At 36.7% G+C, this 21,782-nt stretch overlaps 2 protein-coding genes across 2 annotated transcripts; both read left to right on the top strand.

Moving 5' to 3' along the window:
- LOC18780928 (4-diphosphocytidyl-2-C-methyl-D-erythritol kinase, chloroplastic) lies at positions 3,161–6,921 on the top strand. The gene is made up of 11 exons (XM_007212288.2): positions 3,161–3,620; positions 3,775–3,873; positions 3,960–4,028; positions 4,198–4,302; positions 4,384–4,440; positions 4,565–4,765; positions 5,025–5,117; positions 5,220–5,319; positions 5,660–5,759; positions 6,051–6,136; positions 6,561–6,921. Exons 1-11 carry the CDS (start codon positions 3,444–3,446, stop codon positions 6,659–6,661), a joined length of 1,188 nt encoding a protein of 395 aa, XP_007212350.1. The 5' UTR covers positions 3,161–3,443; the 3' UTR covers positions 6,662–6,921.
- LOC18780258 (tyrosine-specific transport protein) lies at positions 7,337–17,108 on the top strand. Its single transcript, XM_007214135.2, has 14 exons — positions 7,337–7,995; positions 8,090–8,130; positions 8,310–8,402; positions 8,577–8,651; positions 8,946–8,995; positions 10,658–10,747; positions 10,901–10,957; positions 12,231–12,300; positions 12,962–13,063; positions 13,136–13,188; positions 15,376–15,526; positions 15,643–15,727; positions 16,515–16,643; positions 16,761–17,108. Exons 1-14 carry the CDS (start codon positions 7,674–7,676, stop codon positions 16,946–16,948), a joined length of 1,506 nt encoding a protein of 501 aa, XP_007214197.2. The 5' UTR covers positions 7,337–7,673; the 3' UTR covers positions 16,949–17,108.

The following is a 21,782-nucleotide window of genomic DNA, read 5'->3' as shown; positions in this document are numbered from 1 at the left end:
TTGGAGACAAAACCACGACAAAAGCCAAAGGTTACTTATGTATGCAGGCTGCTGGGAATCTCCAGCACATGGCCAAAGACAAATCCCAACATAGGCCATCCAAAAAACTAAAGGATACTTGAGCAAAACACCCTTCAGACCAGCGCCATTACCCACTCATTTCTCCTACCAGCTCTTGCCATGAACTAAGGGAAGAAAGAAGGAGAAATGGTAGCCAAAGATAAGAGATTGTCACAGGGACAGCTACGGGAAGGCTCTAGAGCCTCCAAAAATCTTGTCTCTATGTGTTTCGACTTAGAAAGATTTCATAAAATATGGATGAATCAAAGGAATAGAAGAGAAATGAAGGGGAGAATTGGTTGATTTGGGAAGAACCAACTAGGGTTTCTTGGGAAGAAGGAGCTTCCAACGCCTATAAAAGGAGGCACCTTCTACCTAGCAAAACAACTCAATTGAAGGCAAGCAACCACATCCAGAGAGAGCAAGCTTCACCTCTTATCCTTGGAACCCTTGAATTTCGAGCTATATTCCTCAATCTCTTCCCATATTCTCTTCTAGCAAGCCATTCCAGAGCCTGACGAAGCTTTCGTCAAGCTGCTGGAAAATTACCCAAAGCACCCATTCTTCCATCCTAATCTTTGTCTCTCTCTCCTCAGCAAATTCTCACGAAATCCTTTGCTTTAAACCTCTGTTTCTCGTAGAAAATCTGGTCTCTCTCTCTCTCTCTCTCTCTCTCTCTCATGCTAAACTCATGAATGCTTAGCTTCTGTGCCACAAGTTTCTCAAGCCAAGCCAAGAATTTATCTGTAAGCAACTGTTGGTTTCATTGATGAAGAAGACCAAGGTGTTTCCTAAGGCTCAGCTGCCCTTTCGAAGCACTCTTGGGGTCTGATCCTTAAACTCAAACTCAGGGGAAATTTCACACATTTGGCTCTTTACAGCAGCCGAGACCCATTTGTAGCTGCCGGAACGAAAAAGCCCCTACAACTCTATACGAAGAACTATGATGCTTTCTTTAGATCATATGAGGCTTTTTTTGACACTATCTGCATAGTGATGGGATGTGTTTCAATGGTTTTGCAGTTCGGTGATTGGCTGGATCTATTATGATACCCATAGTACGTTTTTGACTTTGTACGAAGAACTATGATGCTTTTTCTAGATCATAGGAGGACTTCTTTGACAGTACCTACGTAGTGATGGGATGTTGTTTTAAGGGTTTTGTGGTTGGGTTTTAGGTTTGTTTGTTTCGTATAAGATGTTTGATTCTTCTGTTTAGTCAATAGCATGGGTGGTACTCTTTCCTACCCCCGGGGTTTTGTTTTCTCTGTGAAGGTTTTAATGAGGCCGCTGTTAACATGCTAGTTTTTACCATGTAATGTTCCTTTCTGTTTAATGAAATACCATCTTTTCTATTTTTTTTTTAAAAAAAAAAAAGCAACTTAGGTGGCATGTTGCCTACCCATTTGACTCATGAAAAAAGTTGGCCACTCCAAATGACTTGGCAATGCAAGTCTACAAACCATTATTATATTATTTATTTTTATCTTTTACATATACTATTATCTATATATATAAAGCAAAAGGCAAAGAATGGTGAAACATTCAAAATTCTAGAAAATGCCCTTGATTAATGCAAACATTAAGAATTGAAATTATTAATTAAATGAGGATAATATGGTAATTTCACAATTTTTCGTATTTAAAAAATTTAAATTAAAAGAAAATTTAGATGGTGGATCCTATTTTTAGGAAACACAACTACCCATTATCTTTTTTAATTCTAAAGCCTCTCGCAGGCACGGAAGCGCTTGCAGAGAAGCTAGTATCTTATATAAAGTAGGTGAGAGAGTGGAGATGGTATTTTATTATAAAAAACAAGTGAGGCCCAATATACCTCTTTATTTTGAAGTACGTAATATTACCTTGTTGGGGAGAGTGTGTATATTTTACCTACCCATTTGCTTCCTCCTTAGGAGTTTTTATCAAAAAGAGTCAAAATTTAACCCCCACATTCATAAATGTCAGTTTTTAAAAATACTTTCAAATATAGCAAAAAACTCACTTAAATTGACCCAAATGCCCTCTAAATTATAACTCAATTACACCTAAAAGCTCAAACCCAAAATAGCAGGAGCACAAAAACAAGATTGGCTTCATCAACTTAATTATGCCTATGAATCCTATCATAAAAATGACAATGTAATTACCAAAAAGAAGAAGAAAAGGAACAACCGATGTTTTCATAAACCAAAGCAATAAAAATCATCTCTGTGGCTATGGCTTGATTCAGTGGGTTTGGGAGTTTTTTAAAATAAAAAAAGTTAAAGTCAGTTTCTTGACATAATAATTTTTAATTGAGAAAAAATGTTGAAATTTCTTGCAAAATCCGTATCATAAATACTGCTAGTCTGCATATGATATCGGGGGTTAAACTTTCTTGCAAACCATCATATGTGTTGTTGCCTTCCCTCAGCACAAGAGGTCTAGAAAAATTGCAAGGCCCTCGCTGTTCATAGACTATCTTCCCACAACACAAACTTGCCTGTATTAACTTTGCTTTCCATTAAGGGTGATTGGCAAGGGGCAGTGTCCTTGTGTTTGAGGGTAGGCTGGGTGGAGAGTAAGGCTTGTGCTCAGTAGGTTACGGCTTGGAAGAGCATGCTTTTTGGTTATGTTTTAATTTATAGGGTATTTGGGTCAATTTAAGTGAGTTTTTGGTTATATTTGAAAGTTTTTTAAAAAAACTGACATTTATGATTTCAGGGGTTAAATTTTGGCTATTTTTGATAAAAACTCCTCCCTTAGAGTATGAAAATATTGATGTGGCAAGGTAGATGAGGTTTTTTTTTTTTTTTTTTCGTCGAAAGATAAGGTAAATGAGGTTTGCCTACTCTTTTGCCTCTTTCCTTAGAGGCGCTCAATATACCATAAATACACAAATATAAGTGTAATCAGAATACACGTGACTCAAAATGAATGGAAAAGATAAGAATGGAAAGGCAAAAGAGGAAGGTAGCTATACCGTTAATGGTTGAATTGAAACTGATGAAACTAGAACCATAATTGACCAAGTAGAAAAGGAAAAGATGACCATTGCCTTTCCTAGTTTTGAAAAAAGTTAATTATTCGCCTAAAGCGAATGAAAAATTGGGTATGAGCAGGCATTGCCAATTGGGATTTGACGCTTTCCGCATTTGTCCCACAAATACACTTGACTCCTTTCTTTTTTGCTGTCGTTCGAATCGAGTGTTTTTATTTTCGTAATCCCCCCAAACCCATTTCTGAACAGGACAAGGAGGAGTAGCAAAATGTGTGAAGAAATTGATACCTTTTGTTCCTGAAGATATAAGTAAATACCACATATATTCAAAAGACTAAACACTCAAAGCTTCAGGCAAGCTCTTCAAGTCTCGCACAGCGTTTCTGTGCACTCTGGAACTATGACTTCCTCTCATTTTCTCTGCCATAGCCCCATCTTCACCCCTTCTCCCAATATTATTGAAAATCGCAGTCTCTCTTCGTTCAGGTCACATGGGTCCTCTTTTTTTGACTCAAAGTCTAGAAATCGAAGGACCCCATTTGTCAGATTCATGGTTTCTGCCAGAAAACAAGTAGAGGTTGTACTTCAATCTCAATTCTTTGTTATGCTTCAATTTCAAATTGGACTCTCTTGAGTTTTTGTTGTTTCTATGTTTTTATTTCATTGGGCTTTCAATTCGCTGTATATAAATGCTTGTTTGATTGTTAAATTTTGGGTTGCTTGGTGACTAGATAGTGTACAATCCTGATGAAAGGATAAACAAGCTGGCAGATGAGGTGGACAAGGAAGCCGCTCCGGTTTCAAGGCTCACTCTATTCTCACCTTGCAAGGTAAGTCATTATGGTGCTTCTTCTTGCATTTTCTGGCAACTGGGTTTTCCAATTTGTGTTGAGTTTGGCAAACCTTTCTTGTGCAGATAAATGTTTTCTTGAGAATAACTAACAAAAGGGAAGATGGGTTTCATGATTTGGCATCTCTCTTTCACGTGAGTCCATCCAAATTTATAACTATTTGCTGCTTACATGATCTTTTGTAAGAAAATCTGAAAGTCGAATTTTTATGCACTGCTTCTTCTGTTATTAAGTTCACATCATTTGTATTCTATATATACATACATCTCTTACTCCCCAAATGTCTCCTGGTATCTTGACTAGGTAATAAGCCTTGGAGATGTAATTAAGTTTTCTTTGTCACCCTCAAAAGCTCAAGATCGTTTGTCAACCAATGTGCCTGGGGTCCCCCTTGATGATAGAAATTTGGTAAGGCACTGTTTTTTTTCTTCTTTTTTGACTGTTGTTCTTAATCTTGGGACATTGTGATTGGAAACCTTCTTTCTGCAGATTATTAAGGCCCTTAACCTTTACAGGAAGAAGACTGGTAGCAACAATTTCTTTTGGGTAAGAATAGATGCTTAGGTGATTGAGAAGATTTTGAATGTTAACATGACATCTCTTTGAATTTAATCAGCGTTAGGTGCTGTAACTAAATATACATATTTTGTATGTAAATTATTTTTGGCAGATTCATCTTGACAAGAAGGTGCCCACAGGAGCAGGGCTGGGTGGTGGAAGCAGCAATGCTGCAACTGCACTATGGGCAGCAAATCAGTTTAATGGTTTTCTTGCCACTGAGAAGGAACTCCAAGAATGGTCGAGTGAGATTGGTTCAGATGTTCCCTTCTTTTTCTCTCAAGGAGCAGCCTATTGTACTGGTCGAGGTGAGGTATGTCTATTTATTACAAAGATAGAACTTCATCTGTTTCTTATTGTATGTCCGTCGGTCTACATCATTTCAGATGATGGCTCTGCAAAAATATTCATAATTGTTTCCACCCCTAGAAAGTGTATGGAACAATCTATCCAACATGTACAGAACAATTTGACACATGCGGGTGCATTTTTGTACCATATATGTGCCTGTCCTCAAAATGTCTGATAGTTCTATGAGAGTTTAAATTTCAGCTCTGGTTTTGGATGTCCAGGTTGTTCAAAATGTCCCTCCACCGCTACCATTGGACCTTCCAATGGTTCTTATAAAGCCCCAACAGGCATGTTCAACCGCTGAAGTTTACAAGGTATTGCATATTTAAATATAGTGAATGGATTAATAATAATCTGCGTCAATATATTGAAACCATCTCTTTTAAGAATTTTTTTTTTTGAAAAAACAATTTCAGCGCCTTCAATTGGATAGAACTAGTAAGTCTGATCCTGTAACTTTGCTGGAGAAAATTTCAAGGAATGGAATATCACAGGATGTTTGCATCAATGATTTAGGTATGCATACCTGACCAGAGAGGTTTATCTATGACCAGAGAGGTTCATCTAAGGCATTGTGTTTGATTGCCTTTCAACTGTTTTATATCTAGAAGTGTTTTACACATTCAAATTATAGTCATTATGTGTTAAACAATCTTCCATATGTGATGGTTGTTAAAATATATTGCATAGAACTTCGTACCGGATTGACATTGTTACAGAACTAGAGAAACCTTGCTTGTTTTCAAGAGTAGGTCTTGGTTCTCAACAGGGTCATAAAGTATTGGACTGCTACAGTTCCATCCTTTTATCTAAAAAGCACTCCATTTACAAACTTTTTATATGTGTTTATTTGCAGAACCTCCAGCGTTTGAAGTTCTTCCATCTCTTAAAAGATTAAAACAGCGTGTACTTGCAGCAAGCCGTGGACAATATGGTGCTGTTTTTATGTCTGGAAGGTACATCCATTGTAGCACTTAATGGAATATTCAGTTAAACTCTTGCTTTTATCGTTATTTCATTAAAACGCCAAAGCTGACACGCTGATGGGTGATGAAAAAGTATCCCTAGTCTCCCCTCATCTGTAACAGGGTTTTATGGTGAAATGGCCCACAATGAAAACCATTGTGCAAAAACGTCACATTGTCAACTTTTGCATGAAGAACATATATTGCCATGTAATATTGTTACTGATACAAACTCGTTTGACATTTGCATCATTTCCATTTTTCGCAATATTGTTGATGCAGTGGAAGCACTATTGTTGGGATTGGTTCTCCAGATCCTCCCCAATTCGTTTATGATGACGATGAATATAGAGATGTGTTTTTGTCAGGTCAGTCTTTTGCACTGTATCTGATGTTTTTACAACATGTTTGTGTCAAGAGTATTAACTAGCTATCATGATGTAAAAGAAATTCACCAGAAGCATGTTTATTACGAATTGCTGAGCTGAAAATAAAAGATAACAAAGAAGTAATTGTTGACGAATGCTATAATTGCTAGTTCCCGTGCTGTCGTTTGAATAATTTATTTATCCAATAGCTATAAAACCTCCTCCCAGCTAATCATGGACAATCATGAAATGGGAAAGTCAGTCATCACTTGATGGAACGTTGCCTAAAGTTTTAGATTGCCTATTTTGTTGGAATAATTTTAGGCTTGATTGAAAGAATTGGAAAATTATTATACAAAGATTTTTTTGAGATATATCAAGGCTTGTCTAAATCATGGTATTTTTCCTTGGAATTTTATTGCAGAGGCCAACTTTCTCACTCGTGAAGAAAATAACTGGTATACAGAACCTGCTTCGAGAAGTGCTCGTGGCTCATCCTCCCAATTTTCCCAGTCAATTGAGTGACTTACTCCCTCACTCACAGAGAAAGTTGCAATAATGTTCATATTATTTAATGCAATTCATTCCAACTATTATAGGTTGAGAATATAGAATTTCACATTGAGGGTTACAAGTCATGACTAAATATATTAGATTTTGAGCATTTTCAAGCGTTACACATTGGTATTGAGAAGGAAAATACTTGTCTCCTTCGTGAGCAGGAACTACTAACATGCCAATCATAGTTTGACATGAGCATAAATTTTTTTTTTTGTTTTTTTTTTTTTGGAATTTGCGTATGTGTTGTGATTTGCAAGAAGTAGAAATATCTGCTCCGAGGAAGGATTCACACTCCTTTATAATTTATCTTCTTATTAAGGTCTTTTCTCCAAATTAAAGTTCTTGAACCTCAAGAATCATTTGTGAAAATAAGCCTACTAAGGTTATTTTTTCCAAAAAAAAAAAGAAAAAAGAAAAAAGAAAAAAAGGTGATCTTTAATTTTTTTTTTTTTTTTTTTATGACATGACTAAAGTGATTTATGCATCTCCAACTTATGTGTCAAAAATGCCACATAGACATTTAATGGCTAGAAATAACATCTCACATCACTCCAACCGATGTGTCAAAGCTGATGTGGAATGAAGGCTGGTGGAGGTTGAGATGTTATTTTTGACATCCTAAAATAAAAATGTCAAATAAATATTTTTTTTTTCTTTTTAATTAAAAATAAATCAACACTAAAATGTAATAAAATAATAATTTAATTTGGAGATGCTATTAGAGATGCTCTTAACCTCATATGTCAAATAGACGAAAAAGAAAAAGAAAAAGAAAAAGAAAATCACGTCTGATGATGAATAAGCGGATGGAGTCGGAGGGAAGTGAGTGAGACTCAGTCAAGCGTTGCTTTATTTTTGCTTGGCTGTGTTGCTGCCTGGACCCTCTCCCTCTCTATGAGACTATGACTATGTCATCTATCTAAAACCCAAAAACAGAAAGAAAAAGAAAATATTAGAAAAATAAAAAGAAAAAAAAATGGCGGCAGCATTCTGTTCTTCTTGTTGCGCTGTAATTCCGTGTTCGTGGTCGTCAAGAAGATTGCTGCATTCTTCTGCTCATCCACTCCCACTTAATTGCAGAAATGGAAAGAGGAGGACGAGGAGGAGCAAGAGCAGGAGCCATTTCTCAAATACTCCAACAACTCCTCCTCCAAGTCCAAGAAAACTACTTACCAAATGCCTCCCGCAGTCGCAGAAAGAATCTCAACTTCAACCCTCTGAGTCTGAGACCGAGACGGAATTCGAGTTTGAGAGGCTGTTTTCCAATCTCAACCAAGCCACCTTGAAGAGAGAAGCTGGTCTGGTCACTCACTTATTATTATTATTTTTCTATTCATTTGCTTATTATTATTATTATTATTATTATTATTTTTAATTGATTTATACATACAGGAAGTCTACCCAGCGCCATTTTCCTCGTCGCAGGGACTACGGTATGCAACTCTTCTTTCCTCGTTTTTCTTTTCTTTCGTTTCTTTTAGTATTACTATACTTAGTTAGTGCTATTGGAATGCCGATTGTCAATCCTAAAATGCTGACTTTAGATGAAGGAATTGTTGACAGTTGACAGTTGACAGTTGGTATTGAATTCCATATGATATTTGTATTGTAGATCGGTGCTGGGATCCTTGCAATCCCTGCAGTGACGCAAGAATCCGGATTTCTGGCTTCTGCAATCACCTGCGTACTCTGTTGGATTTACATGGTAAGTGTTGTGTTGCTAACCCACCTCAGCTGATGCATTCATTTTGTAACTCTCTGTTTTTCCTCTCTACATTATCACTTAGGCCGTTGCTAACTCGTTTCGTTTCACATTCAACACAATTTTTCCAGTTTTATATTTCCCTTTTCTTATGTACGTGTGATTCGTCAATGGCAGGTTGTAACGGGGCTGCTAATAGCCGAAGTAAATGTAAACACTATGTGTCAACTGGGTTCTGGTGGTGTATCACTGGTACTTAATTTCTTAGTCTTCTTTGCACAAGTATTGTCCGTAGTTGCATTGCAGATTTAAAAGTAGGATTATATTTTCTGTCTTTCTTTTCCTACATGCACTAAACACTTAAGACACCAACTAGGAGGAAGAAAAAACAGTTTGGTCTCCTTTTCTGAAGCAAACCACATGTAACAACATAAAATATTTATATTTATATCAATTGTGTTTTTCCAAGAAAAAGTTTTAGGCTGTCGAATGCATCCATAACATATAAATTGTAACATTGTCCGTTTGTCTGGTGACCCATTTCAGGTATCAATGGCCATGAGGACTGTAGGGAGTGTGGGAGTTCAAATTTTGTGGTAAGGTGATATTCTTGTAGATTATAAAGTATTTATACAGCTTATTGTTGACTGCAAAATGCATTACTTTGGATTTTTTCATTTTGCCCTGAATACTTTGGAATTATTATTATTTTTTTTAAACAATGAAGATAGTGCATTAGCCTTTTTAAATTTTTATTTTAAATCAGTGTTACCTTCTTTGCTTTCAAATGTAATCTATCTAAATTTGGTTCTGATGGTATAGCCTTCTTCTATGTTGCTGACATAATTTAGGTGTTGGTGAGGCAACTTGTTTCACCAACATATTATTGAGAGAGGTCGTTTTGGTCGATATCCTTTGAAGTTTCTGTCCTCTTTTGGTGAGTCATTTAAAATATGAAATCCAGATATTGGAACCAACAGCTGGAATCTGCTTTATGCACACTGGTGTAGTAGAAGAAGCCAGGGGAAGCAGCATGAATGTGGGCTTTATGGGATTGCTGTCAGAAGAAGACCACGGTAAGCCGTGGATTTGATTGTGAGGGAGAAGATCAAGGATATTTTTGGAGTCACTTGATCGTTTCAACATAGAAACGGATTTCATCTTCAGTTTTTTTTTGTTCCTCATCTTGTGTACTTGGGTTGATTGATAAGCCCACGCCCATTGCAAAACTAATTGCACAAGTTGAGAGAAAGGGAGGTGCTTTCTATTTGGGTGGCAATCCTAGAGCTGAAATTGTTTGGAATGTGGTGGTGGAAAAGGATAAAGAAAGATTTTAAAGTTGGAATGAAGGTATCCCTTTCCGGAGGAGACCGACTTGATTTATTAGAACCAATACTGGAAAGCATTCAAGTTCTGAAAGGAATTTCTAGGAAAGTGGAGCACCTTATGAGGGGTTTTCTATGGCCTAGTAATAGGGGAGGAAAGGTAATTTGGTCGAAAGTGGACGAAGGATGAGTAATTGGTTGTGGAGATTTCTGGTGGAAAGGGAATCAATATGGCATGTGCCGTGATTAGGAAAAAGAAAAACAATTGAAATATGGAATTCAAGAAACTAGATGGGATAAAATAGCAATGGTGAGTGAGAGAGTCACTCAGAAATGTCCTTTAACAACAAGAGATATCTAACTCTATTTAGAAACCATGGTGGGGCTCTTTTTTTACCTACATTTTTTTTTTTATCAGATGCTAAAATGAATGCTAAATTTCACAAAGAAAACTCTAATGCAAACATTACAGCTAAAGCTGGACAGATTGTGAATTGTATTTTGGATCCATTTAAGGTTCATCTTTTCGTAGCCAAATTTAGGTACTTGATAAGAAATGTGGAATTGTGAGATTTGAAAGTTATACAAAACCCAATGTTGGCATGAAGACTAGAATAGGCTAATTAATTAATTAGCTGTATATTAATTGCATTTAGTATAGTTGACTTTTGTACCTTCCTTATTTGTAACCTTGTAGTCAGTTTATATACCATTCAATCAAAGGGGAAAATCATTCTGCCTTATTCTAACTAGAAAATAAATTATCTACTGTGCTTCTTTTAAATGTTTTAGATAGTTTATTCAATATTCTCTTTTATTATTTTGTGCACCACTAATTATGTAAACATGGTCTGTCATTATGGCCTATTATAGTACAATTTTATGTGTGATTTTCTTAATCAGTTTCTGATCTCAACTTTCATTATCCTGCAGTTGGTCATACATTTTTATACACTATGCACTTCTTGTTGCCTATGTAGCTCGTTCTTCAGAAATTATGACAAATTTTCTCGGAATTCCCTTGTAAGGACCAATTTGTAGCATTTCCAATGTGCCCAATTGTTGCACCAACTTTTGCTGTTTCACATATCAATTTTATGAGTAACAATTGTCCATTTTATATTCGAATTATACTTCTACATTTGTTAGGTGTTGATGGCAGCATTATGGTTGCAGATGGGAAAGTGCAACAATATTTTCTTTGCTGTTGGGAGGCATATGCTACTTTGGAAGGTTCATCTTTACACTTAGCTTATCGTTTTTGTAAACTAAGTATATTAAAGTAAACCAATCTTGTTCTAGTAATAATACGGCAATCATGTACTGTTAGTAGACTATAGGCCGAGTTAACCGTGGGTCTCGGTGATGTAGTACAGCCCGTAGGTGTTAGATTAAGCACTTAAACAATAGAACAGAGAAGAATATAAGAGACCGAGGAGAAGAAATAGAGATCGAAAAGACGAGATAAAGGACAGAAACAGTAGAACAAAGAAGAATATCGGAGATCAAGGAGAAGAAATATAGATCGAAGGGACGAAATCAGAGAGTTCTAGGAAAAGGTTTACTCAACATTCAAATCTGAATTTTAAAGAATTACATGGGGTTATTTATAGAAAACTAAAACCTAGACATAATAGGATAAAAATCCCTTGCTTAAACAGAAATCCTAACCCAAATAAAATAGGAAACTTAAAACTAGAAATCTGGAAATCTGGAAAAGTAGAAATCCTACTAGAATTGGGAAAACTAGAGAATCTAGGAAACTAACAATTACCTTAGGAAGCTAATAAATTTAGGTCCTATGCGTCCTGCATCACTCGGTCTTTCTATTAAGATGACTGGTAGTCGAGAATGCTGATCATTAGCTAAATAGGAAGTTATGCTACATGTCTGATCAAGGTTATGATGTCATTGTACTGGATAATTTTAAATGCGTCTTTGTGTGTGTATGGGAGACCGATCATGTGCATGAATGAGCAACAGTGTGTGCCTATGAAATATATTGCGTGTCTGTGCCATCCTTGCAGTACCTTGAACTTTTTTCTCACATAGTATAAGACTTTACCATCTAACAGAATGAAAGCCAATTTCAAACTGGAAATTTGTTTCCAGGGGAAATTTGAGAATGTATTACCTACATTTATTAGACAACCGTTGGTTTCCAAAAGCTTAAGCTGTTAGGGAATGAGCCAATAATTAAGTATTGATAGCTAATCCCCTCCCTTATGTGGAGCCTTATCCTACACATGGAGAGACGGACAGACAATTCGAGGGAAAAATATCAGTGCAACCACACCTTGCATTTTGTAACCTTTCAGATACGTATGGAATGGAAATTAGAGGCCATATGTATACCAAGCTAACAACAGTGGCATGCTAAGGTTCCAAAGAGAACTGAAATATGATGAATTTTTGTAGCTCCTCTCTCTCTCTCTCTCTCTCTCTCTCTCTCTCTCTCTCTCCAGTTGAGATTTGAGTTTGACTGTAAACTTATCTTCACATGTAGTCAACGCTTCATTGGTGCTGTTAATGGGGTTCTGGTATTTGGAATTATCATATCTTTTGCTGCTCTAGTAGTAAGTCTCTCTCTCTCTCTCTCTCTCTCTCTTTCAGGACTTGCATGATTTTAAGTGTTATTGCTCCAGAGTACAGATTCTCTGCTCCAGTCCAATTTTGACCAAAATTATGTCTGCACAGTAGTCATTAGAATATTTATCCTATTAATTTTTGTGAACTGTGATACATAGATATTATGGAAGAGATGCAAAAGAATTTCGAAAAGTTAAACAAAAAGACTGCTTTTATTTTTCTATTTTTGGTGAAACAAGACTGCTTTTATTTGTAACTTATTATGGAGAGTAATAAACCAGACTTGTTTCATTTTGGTGAGCCATATTGTAAATATGTATTCCTCGTCAGTTTATTTTCTGATAGGCTTTATATACATTTTGAATTATGATTTAGAACCAGTCTGGCATCAAAAGAAGCAGGAAAGTCAAAACCATTTCATTGTGATCCTAACATCTTGTTATTGGAAAATTTGCTTTGTCTCATATGCATTGTCATGCACAATTCTATTTTTCTGCATACTGTGTTGCGTACACAAGTGTGCAGTATTTTTCATGCATCAAATGGAGCTGACAAAATGATGTTTTAAGTGGTGGGAGTTGCTTAAATGATGTTCTATGCATCAATATCGGGCATGCAACAATAAATGAACATTGCTTTCTTTCTTAGGCCGTCGCAAGTGGATACCTACAATGGGATGTTCTTTTGAAAGCCAACTTTCAAGCTGTTCCCATGAGTATACCCATAATTGTTCTGTCGTTTGTTTACCAGGTAACATCACCAACTTATATAGTCATTCAATAGTAAAGCGACTCTTTAACATTTTGTATATACCTTCTCCAGAATGTTGTGCCTGTTCTTTGTACGAATCTTGAAGGAGACCTGTCAAAAGTAAGGTGATAATTTGATTTTTGTATGAATTAATACTAATGTAGAGTTACAATCAAAGTCCATAAACGATGCTACCCTCAGCCTAAAAAAAAATCCAGGTACCAAAAATGCATGCATACAAGTAAGGTGAAACAGCTGCTTCCTAATCCATATATAAATAAAAAAATGGTCAGTCTCGGAACACAGAGGAAACTGAAGTCAAAGACAGGCCCATAATCTGAATGATCCCTAAGCTTGTTCATTGTCTTGCCTAGCTTGTCTTAAACTCTGTTCCTTTCCATCCAAAACACAAAAACATTTACAGTACACTGCATCTCCACAAAACCTTAGCCTTCTCTCCACCACCAAAAGCACAAAATCTCTCAGCAAACAAAGACTTAACATTCAATTTAACCTAGCAACCTGAAGAAGATTGTGCCGCAAACTTAAAGCCATTGAGCAATAAGAAAATATGGTCATTGCTTTCTGCCGCCCTTTTGCACAATATACACCAATGTGGGGAGAGAAAAAGTATACCCTTAACATTGAAGAACCTCACAGGTGTCAACCCTTCCATGGGCAACAACCCAAGCCAAAAATTGGACCTTGGGATGCAACTTGGTCCTGTAGGACAGATGGACTGAAAATAGAGACAGTGATCCTCAGTTAAAGGGTTATGAACTTGCAACAAAAACTACCGTAAGACTCAAGAATAGAAATTCTTCTGTCAAGTATAGGTGAAAAAGAGAGGGTAAATCAATGAGAGATTGGAAAACTCCCCCACAGGTCTCTCAGATTTCTCCTGAAATTAAAATTCCACCTGCAGACGATGAATGGAAATCACACAAACTACCAAGACACGTGAAGAGACATTGAAATCCTATATAGGTGGGGAAAGAGATACTTAGTGGAGAATTCCCAACACACATCCTTCCAAAAACAAATTTTATCCCCCTAATCCATAATAAAACAAAGATTAGAGATGAACACCGGAAGGCCCTGAGAAACTTCTTTCCAATGAAATGGGCTTAAGCCTCTAGCCTGCTCAAAGAGTAAGATGGTAAACTATAACACTTTTTCTTGATGCTGAGGTTGAAGACTGTATAGACATGATCAAGTCTGATTACAAGGCTATCAAAACGTTAACATTTAAAATGACCAACAAACCACCTATATAATATTTATGCCATGTCAATGTATTTGATATTTTTGAAGTACAACAGCAATCAAATAATACCTGGTGAACTTGAAGTTTTCATTCTGCGAATAGAATTTTTCGATAAGTAGTATTCTATTATATAGAAGTTTGTGACATAGATAGTGCTCATAAATTTATGTTCAAACATAAATTGATATGTACACTACATACTAATATGTATTATGCATACAGTCATATATATTGCATTCATTTATCTCATTAATATAGTTGTTCGTGACATATACGGAAGAATGAACTTGGTTTCTAGCCATCTCTTCCTTTTAGTTTGAAATTCAGCTTTAGTGAAAGGTTAATTAGGTTGTGTTCAAATAGTGACATGGTTTTGATGTGAAGGATTATGAAAGATTGAATCCACGATAACTTTGTAAATAGATGAATGTGATAAAACACGAAATGATGATTAAGTGGACCGAGCTCATAGAATATTCAAATCTTGTTCACGTTCATTCGACCTAATCTTAAGATAAGACTGCTCCCCTTAGCGCAAGCAAAGTGCCTTGGATTGTGCCATATGTCAAAAGGAAAAGAATTTCAGTTGCAAGCCAATGCTTTCCCGAAATGTTCAGCTGCTCGCACGAGCATGGACTTCTTCAATCCCTTGTAGTTGTCCAACAGATTCCACACAGAAATGTATTATGCCTATATGGATGTCACATTTGTGCTTCAAACTTTAGATTCCAAGTAACTGGCGTGATATATTTTCAAAAAGAGGACCTGCTACATCATTGTTGTAGCTTAGAAGTCTTTGTCTATATTAGTCCAAGGTCAAAGCTGACTTTGTACCTGGTTGATTTTATAAATGGTCCTTAAGAACTGTCATGCCTATGGCACCCTAAAAGTAATTTATAATTAGAGATTGTATAAATATGTGCCTTGACTTAGACATTTGGTTTCGTTACTCGTATAATCATTTTGTCTGATAGTTTGTTTTAGTATATTGTCATACATTATTGATATTGTATGTTGTGTATGTAATCAACTTGTTATTTTTCAGGACTGCAATTGTTTTAGGCACCAGTATACCACTTGTTTTATTTCTAGTCTGGAATGCCGTGATTCTAGGAACCATCACAACTGTTGAAATGAGCTCAGATAAGATCATGGATCCATTACAACAATTGCAATCTACGAACGAAGTTGTTGGAGTAGGTTTATCACAAGAGTCGTTCTTGACTTTCTTTGAAGTAACAGTTAGTATGTGAAGCAATAAAGTTCTATTTTCCTTTCCTTTTCGTTTACTTTGTTTTGATTTTTTTTTCAGCCTATTGTTGAGGTGTTCTCACTTTTTGCTATTGCAACGTCGTACATCGGATTTGTTTTGGGTCTCTCTGACTTCCTTTCTGACTGTGAGTGCATTTTTCTCTTCCACCTAATGATTCATCTTTTTTCAATATGAATGTGTATTTAATTAGTAGAAGATGTACGATCAAAGACTGGGCTTCTGTCACTTCAGATTTCAAAGACTATTCTTACTCCACTATATTGAGGGATATGGCTGCTGCTGTGATGTGAAGTGTTTGTTTTGCAACTTGGTTTCTTTGGGTCTTTCTGGTGTAGCAGTCCTTTGTGTAGTTTGGCTGGTGTCTTTGTATTTTTAGTCTGTTTTTCTGTTGTTGCTCGTTTTGCTTGTGGATTTCTTATCCACTTGTGTGTTCCTCTTCTTTTTCTTTCAATAAATTTCATTTCTATGAAAAAAAAAATTGATTGAAATTAAAATAAACAAGAGCGCTTTTCTTTTTCCTCTCTTCATAGCTTCTTATTAAGAGTTCAAAACCCCTGGCCGTCCAGCCCTTATGTAGCTTCTTTCTCTTTCTTTTTTTTCGTTTTGGCTAAATCACATTTTTTATTTGGACTTGATTTTAAGTTAAAGAAAATTAAACAACTAAAATTGACAAAATTGAAATGGCTGGGACCAAAGTGGAACAAAAATGTAATTCAGCCTTTTTTTTCTTCCTTTCCCTATTGTGCATTTTCACCTACTTCTATCATAAATCCTTTTGAGAATGGGCTTTTTGTCTCCTAAGCCGCTGTAAATATGTTTATGCATGCTTATATACTTAAGCCACTGTGCTTATCTAATTGTACAGAGAGGTATGCTTATCTAACATCCAATGTCAATTTCCAAATACTCAGTGCTGAAACTTCCGGCTGGTCAGAGCCGATCTCTGCCATACGCAATGACGTTGGTTCCACCAATTGTGCTGTCTTTGCTAGACCCAGAAATATTCTTCAAAGCCTTGGACTTCGCTGGAACTTATGGAGGTATGCTGTGGTGTAGCTTTCCAGTTTAGTGTCTTTTTTTTATATTTGTACTTTTGGATGCATTTAACCATTACTTTTACTCATTTTGAATGAAGTTTGATTTCGTGTTTTTGTTAGTGTTGGTGCTGTTTGGAATTCTTCCTCCTGCAATGTCTTGGTCAGATAGGTACTCAAGTTCATCCCCAGCAATGAAATTGCCATTGCCACAGTTAGTTCCAGGAGGAAGGCTCACTCTTTCACTTGTAGTGGGAGGCGCTGCATGTGTCATTTTCTCAGAACTTCTTGAGAAGTTGGGCCACCCATAAAACATTTGTTGGCTAGAATTATTAGACTTTCTACTAGATAGCACATCATCAATCGCACTATTATGCTTTTTGTACACTTATCAAACACTTTTTTCAAGGATTTTCAGCCGTTCCCTGATGGCAACTAAGCTAATCGAACTTCCCCGATTATTTTTTCGGCCCATTTAGCACTCGAACTCTTAAGAGCAGGGCCGGCCCTGAGGGTGTGCACAGAGTGCGATGGCCATGGGCCTCCAATTAAAGGGGCTCCAAATTATATATATGTATACTATATTGGCCCAAATCTAAAATAAAAAATTAGAATAAGCTGGCAACAGAGGGAATAGAAAAAAATAAAAATAAAAATAAATAAAGGCTCTCTTCCAAGACCAAGACCAAGACCGTGCTTCCTCTCTTTCCAATACATCCAAGATCTCTCTTTTAACAGATTTGTATTTCTTTTTCTACCTCACATCACTCTCTCTCTCTCTCTCTCTCTCTCATATCTGAAAATGTCTTTTCTCATGATAGGAATTGGGGCAAACTGTTAAACAGTTTTGATTAGTCAGTTAACCACATGTCAAATTTTAGTTGGGAATTACTGTTGTAACCTCGTCGGTGGCTTTATTACCAATTGGGGAGCCATTGTACGATCATGTTGAGAAATATACAGAAATACTCTTTGATTCTCTCAGTTCTTGGTCAATTCCTAAGGTTGAAAGATAGAGTCTTATCATTAGTATCAAGCCATTGATCCTCTAAGCTATTCCTTTAGTGTATGACACGTGCTCGTGTTCATACGCGTTCGATAACAAAGGAAGCTCGTGTTTTTGGGCTCGAAGCCTCTAATTCCAAAAACCAACACATTTTACAAGCCATTCAATGTCTTCTTGAGGATAATTCGCGTCAATTGATAATCGTCTTGATTGAGTTGATTCTCATCATGAAGATTCTGATCATCCCCTTTCGCATCCATCTGATGACGACGATGGGGACGGCTTTCGGCGGCGGGGAGAGAGAGATCACCGTGAGAGGGAAAGGGGTTTTCTTTCTGAGAATCGTATGCCCTTTGTTAAGATGGAATTTCCTAGATTCAGCGATGGGGATGATCCGATTGAATGGGTTTACAAGGCGGAGCAGTATTTTGATTATGTTTCGGTGCCAAATAAGAAAAAGGTTAAAATGGTTTCTTTCCATCTAGATCGTGAGGCTTTACAATGGTATCAATGGGAGGAATATGCTTCTTCTTTGTCCAAGTGGGAAGATTTTACCAGGGCCTTTTGCAGAATTTGGCTCTCATGGGTTTGAGGATTTTGTAGAGTCACTGTTTAAGCTTCGTCAAACCGGTTCTTTAAAGGATTATATCTCTAAATTCCAACGTTTGACAACTCGAATCCGAGATCTTAGTCCAAATTTTCGATTCAGCTGTTTCATTGGTGGATTAAGGGAAGAACTCAAGCATGATATCAAGTTGCTTCGTCCTGCAACAGTTCATGAGGCCATGAATTTTGCTCATGAAGTGGATGCTAAACCCCAAAAGTTGAGGTCTATGCATTCTTCTAGAAATTTTAAGTCAAGATTGCCTCTTTTACCTATACAAAATGATTTAGTTCCTGCTGAGAGTGAAATTGTTCCTAGGAAGGATATGCCTATCAAGAAATTAACCCCTGAGGAAATCCAATATAAACGATAGAATAATCTTTGCTTTTATTGTGATGAAAAATTTGTGAGGGGTCCTAAGTGTGCTAGGAAACAAATCTTGTTGTTGGATATGGGTTATAATAGCTCCGAGGAAGAGGACATAGTTCAAGAATTGCAACAAATTGAACAGGTAGCTGAGGTGAATGCTTGTTGTATCACAACTTATGCTTTGTATGGTACTCCTACCTATATTGCTATGAAGACCATGAAACTCAATGCTTCAATAAAGTATTGTCATGTGGTATTGTTAGATTCTAGAAGCTCTCATAATTTCATCAATATGGGCATGGTTAAGAAGTTGGGTTGGAAGTTAGATCAGTCTCATATTTGTGATGTCATGATAGCTGATGGTGGACAGGTTCAGAGTAGGAGTTGTTGTGTTGGGGTACCCTTGGCCATAAGGAAATATGTCTATACCTCCAATATGTTTGCTTTATCATTGGGCGGCTGTGACATTGTGTTAAGGGAACAATGGTTGTTAACTCTTGGTCCAATCTTATGGGACTTTGAAAGATTAACTATGAAGTTTTTGCAGGGGAATGATAAAATTTGTTTATCCAGTTCTAAGCCTCAAACTCCATATCCTATTTCTTGTCATAAATTGGACAAGTTGTTGCATTCGTGTTGTTATGGAGTGATTCTCTGTGTTGTAGAGGGTGAAAATATGGACAAGCTTGCAAGTGATTTATCCTCACCACAATATCAAGAATTGCAAGCCTTGTTGGATTCTTTTTCTATAATTTTTGGTACACCAACTACTCTACCTCATGTGAGAGAACATGATCATCGGATTCCTTTAATTTCAAGTTGTAAACCACCAAGTATTCTTCGCCCATATGCTTATGGACTACTTCAAAAGTCCGAAATTGAAAAGTATGTCAAAGAGTTGCTGGATTATGGATTTATCAGGAACAATCATAGTCCTTTTTCTTCTCCTGTTTTGTTGGTCAAGAAGAAGGATAGCACCTGGAGAATGTGCATGGATTATAGATAGTTAAATGAGTTAACCATAAAGGATAAATATTCAATTCCACTAATTGATGATCTGTTAGATGAATTGCATGGGGCTGAGCATTTTCATCCATACGATATTGAAAAAAGGGCGTTCTAAACTCATGAGGGACATTATGAATTCCTTGTGATGCCCTTTGGATTAACAAATGCACCGGCCACATTTCAAGGTTTGATGAATGAGATTTTCAGAAATTGTTTAAGGAAGTTTGTCTTGGTATTTTTTGATGATATTCTCATTTACAGTACTTCATGGTCAGACCATTTGAGGCATTTAAATATTGTTTTGGAAATTCTAAAGCATCATCAACTTTTTGTCAAGATGTCCAAGTGTGCCTTTGGAGTTTCAACTATTGAATATTTAGGTCACATCGTATCTCGGCAAGGAGTTTCAGCGGATCCTTCCAAATTAACGCAATGGTTGATTGGCCTATCCCTACTTCTATTAAAAGTTTGGGAGGATTTTTGGGTCTCACCGGCTATTATCGGAAATTCATTCCTCACTATGGTAGGGAGAGTTTTCCTTTGACTCAGTTAATGAAGAATGATGGGTTTTTGTGGATGCCTGAGGCTACTGCTGCATTTCACAAACTCAAGGAACTCATGTTATCTCCTAGAGTTCTCGCTTTGCTGGATTTTACAAAACCTTTTATAATAGAAAGTGATGCCTTTGGAACTGGTATAGGAGTTGTGTTACAACAGGAAGGCAGGCCTGTTTCTTTTACCAGCAAGACTCTTGGTCCTAGAAACCAAGCCCTTTCTACTTATGAGAGGGAAATGATGGCAATTGTTCATGCCATCAAGAGGTGGCATCATTACTTACAAGGTAGGCACTTTGTCATTCAGACAGATCATCATAATCTTAAATATTTTCTCAATCATAAGGCTCATATTCCTTTTCAACAAAAATGGGTCACTAAGCTTTTGGGCTATGATTATGAGATACAGTATGAGCAAGGGAGTGATAATAAGGTAGATGATGCATTGTCTTGATTTCTTATCAGTCACATCTCTACCATTGACCAAGTTCAAGTTTTTTCCATGGACAACTTCACCAGTGGAAATGATGTTCATGGAGAGTGTATTGAGAATTTGGCCATTACATATCCTATCATAACTGGATGGATGATTTACTAAGATACAATGAGGGTAATCCTTGGATTCTTAGCAAAAAAAACAAGAAGTTATAGATGTCTTTGGTTCTACCCAATTACCTACTGCATCATCTCTTTCTACAACAAATCATTTATCCAAATTTCACATTGATAATGGTCTCCTCAAACATAACTCTAGAATAGTCCTTAGCCCTAATTCGGTTTGGAGCACCAAAGTTTTGGCTTCTCATAACTCAGTACCTATAGCTGGTCATGCTGGCTTCTTGAAGACTTATCAAAAGCTATCTCGGAGTTTTTATTGGCCAGGTATGAAACATGATGTATAGAAAATGGTTGCTGAATGTCACACTTTTCAACAACACAAGTATGAAACAGTGACTCATGCTGGATTATTTCAACCCCCTGCCTAGACCAGATAAGGTGTGGACTAACATCTCAATGGATTTTATTGTTGGTCTACCCCCTTGCCAAGGAAAATCTGTCATTTTTGTAGTAGTTGATCGTCTGAGCAAGTATGCACATTTCATTGCTATACCCCATCCTTATTCAGATGCCACCATTGCTCAAATCTTTGTGGATCATGTGTTTAGGTTACATGGTATGCCTAGCTCTATTGTTTTGATCAGGATTCAATATTTGTTAATGTTTTCTGGAAATAATTCTTTAAATTGCATGATGTAGCTTTACGGATGAGCTCTAGTTACCATCCACAAACTGGTGGCCAAACAGAAGTTGTTAATAGGTGTTTGGAGACCACTTGCGATGCTTTGCTGCAACCCAACCAAAGAAATGGTTGCTTTAGTTATCCTGGGCAGAATTTAGTTATAATACATCCTACCATACATCAACCAAGTTAACCCCATTTGAAGTTGTTTATGGTCAGCCCCCACAAACTGTTACACCGTATGAGCCAGGCACTACAAGATTTGCCAATGTTGACGGAAGCTTGGTTGCAAGAGATCAAATGTTGACTTTGCTGAAGTCTAATTTCATTATGGCGCAGAATGGAATAAAGACTCAAACTAATA

Source organism: Prunus persica, chromosome G4, assembly GCF_000346465.2.
Source record: "Prunus persica cultivar Lovell chromosome G4, Prunus_persica_NCBIv2, whole genome shotgun sequence".
In the NCBI taxonomy this organism is placed as follows: Eukaryota; Viridiplantae; Streptophyta; class Magnoliopsida; order Rosales; family Rosaceae; genus Prunus; species Prunus persica.
Note: the sequence above shows the minus strand (reverse complement) of the source record. Positions and strands in the feature narration are given on the sequence as shown.

Excerpts from the sequence above, each read along its gene's own strand:
- LOC18780928 (XM_007212288.2), top strand. The coding sequence starts at position 3,444 with ATGACTTCCTCTCATTTTCTCTGCCATAGCCCCATCTTCACCCCTTCT. Across the intron at positions 3,874-3,959 it reads CTCTATTCTCACCTTGCAAG|ATAAATGTTTTCTTGAGAAT; the intron begins GTAAGTCATTAT and ends TTTCTTGTGCAG. Across the intron at positions 5,320-5,659 it reads TGTTTGCATCAATGATTTAG|AACCTCCAGCGTTTGAAGTT; the intron begins GTATGCATACCT and ends GTTTATTTGCAG.
- LOC18780258 (XM_007214135.2), top strand. The coding sequence starts at position 7,674 with ATGGCGGCAGCATTCTGTTCTTCTTGTTGCGCTGTAATTCCGTGTTCG. Across the intron at positions 8,652-8,945 it reads GTTCTGGTGGTGTATCACTG|GTATCAATGGCCATGAGGAC; the intron begins GTACTTAATTTC and ends GACCCATTTCAG. Across the intron at positions 15,527-15,642 it reads CTACGAACGAAGTTGTTGGA|CCTATTGTTGAGGTGTTCTC; the intron begins GTAGGTTTATCA and ends TTTTTTTTTCAG.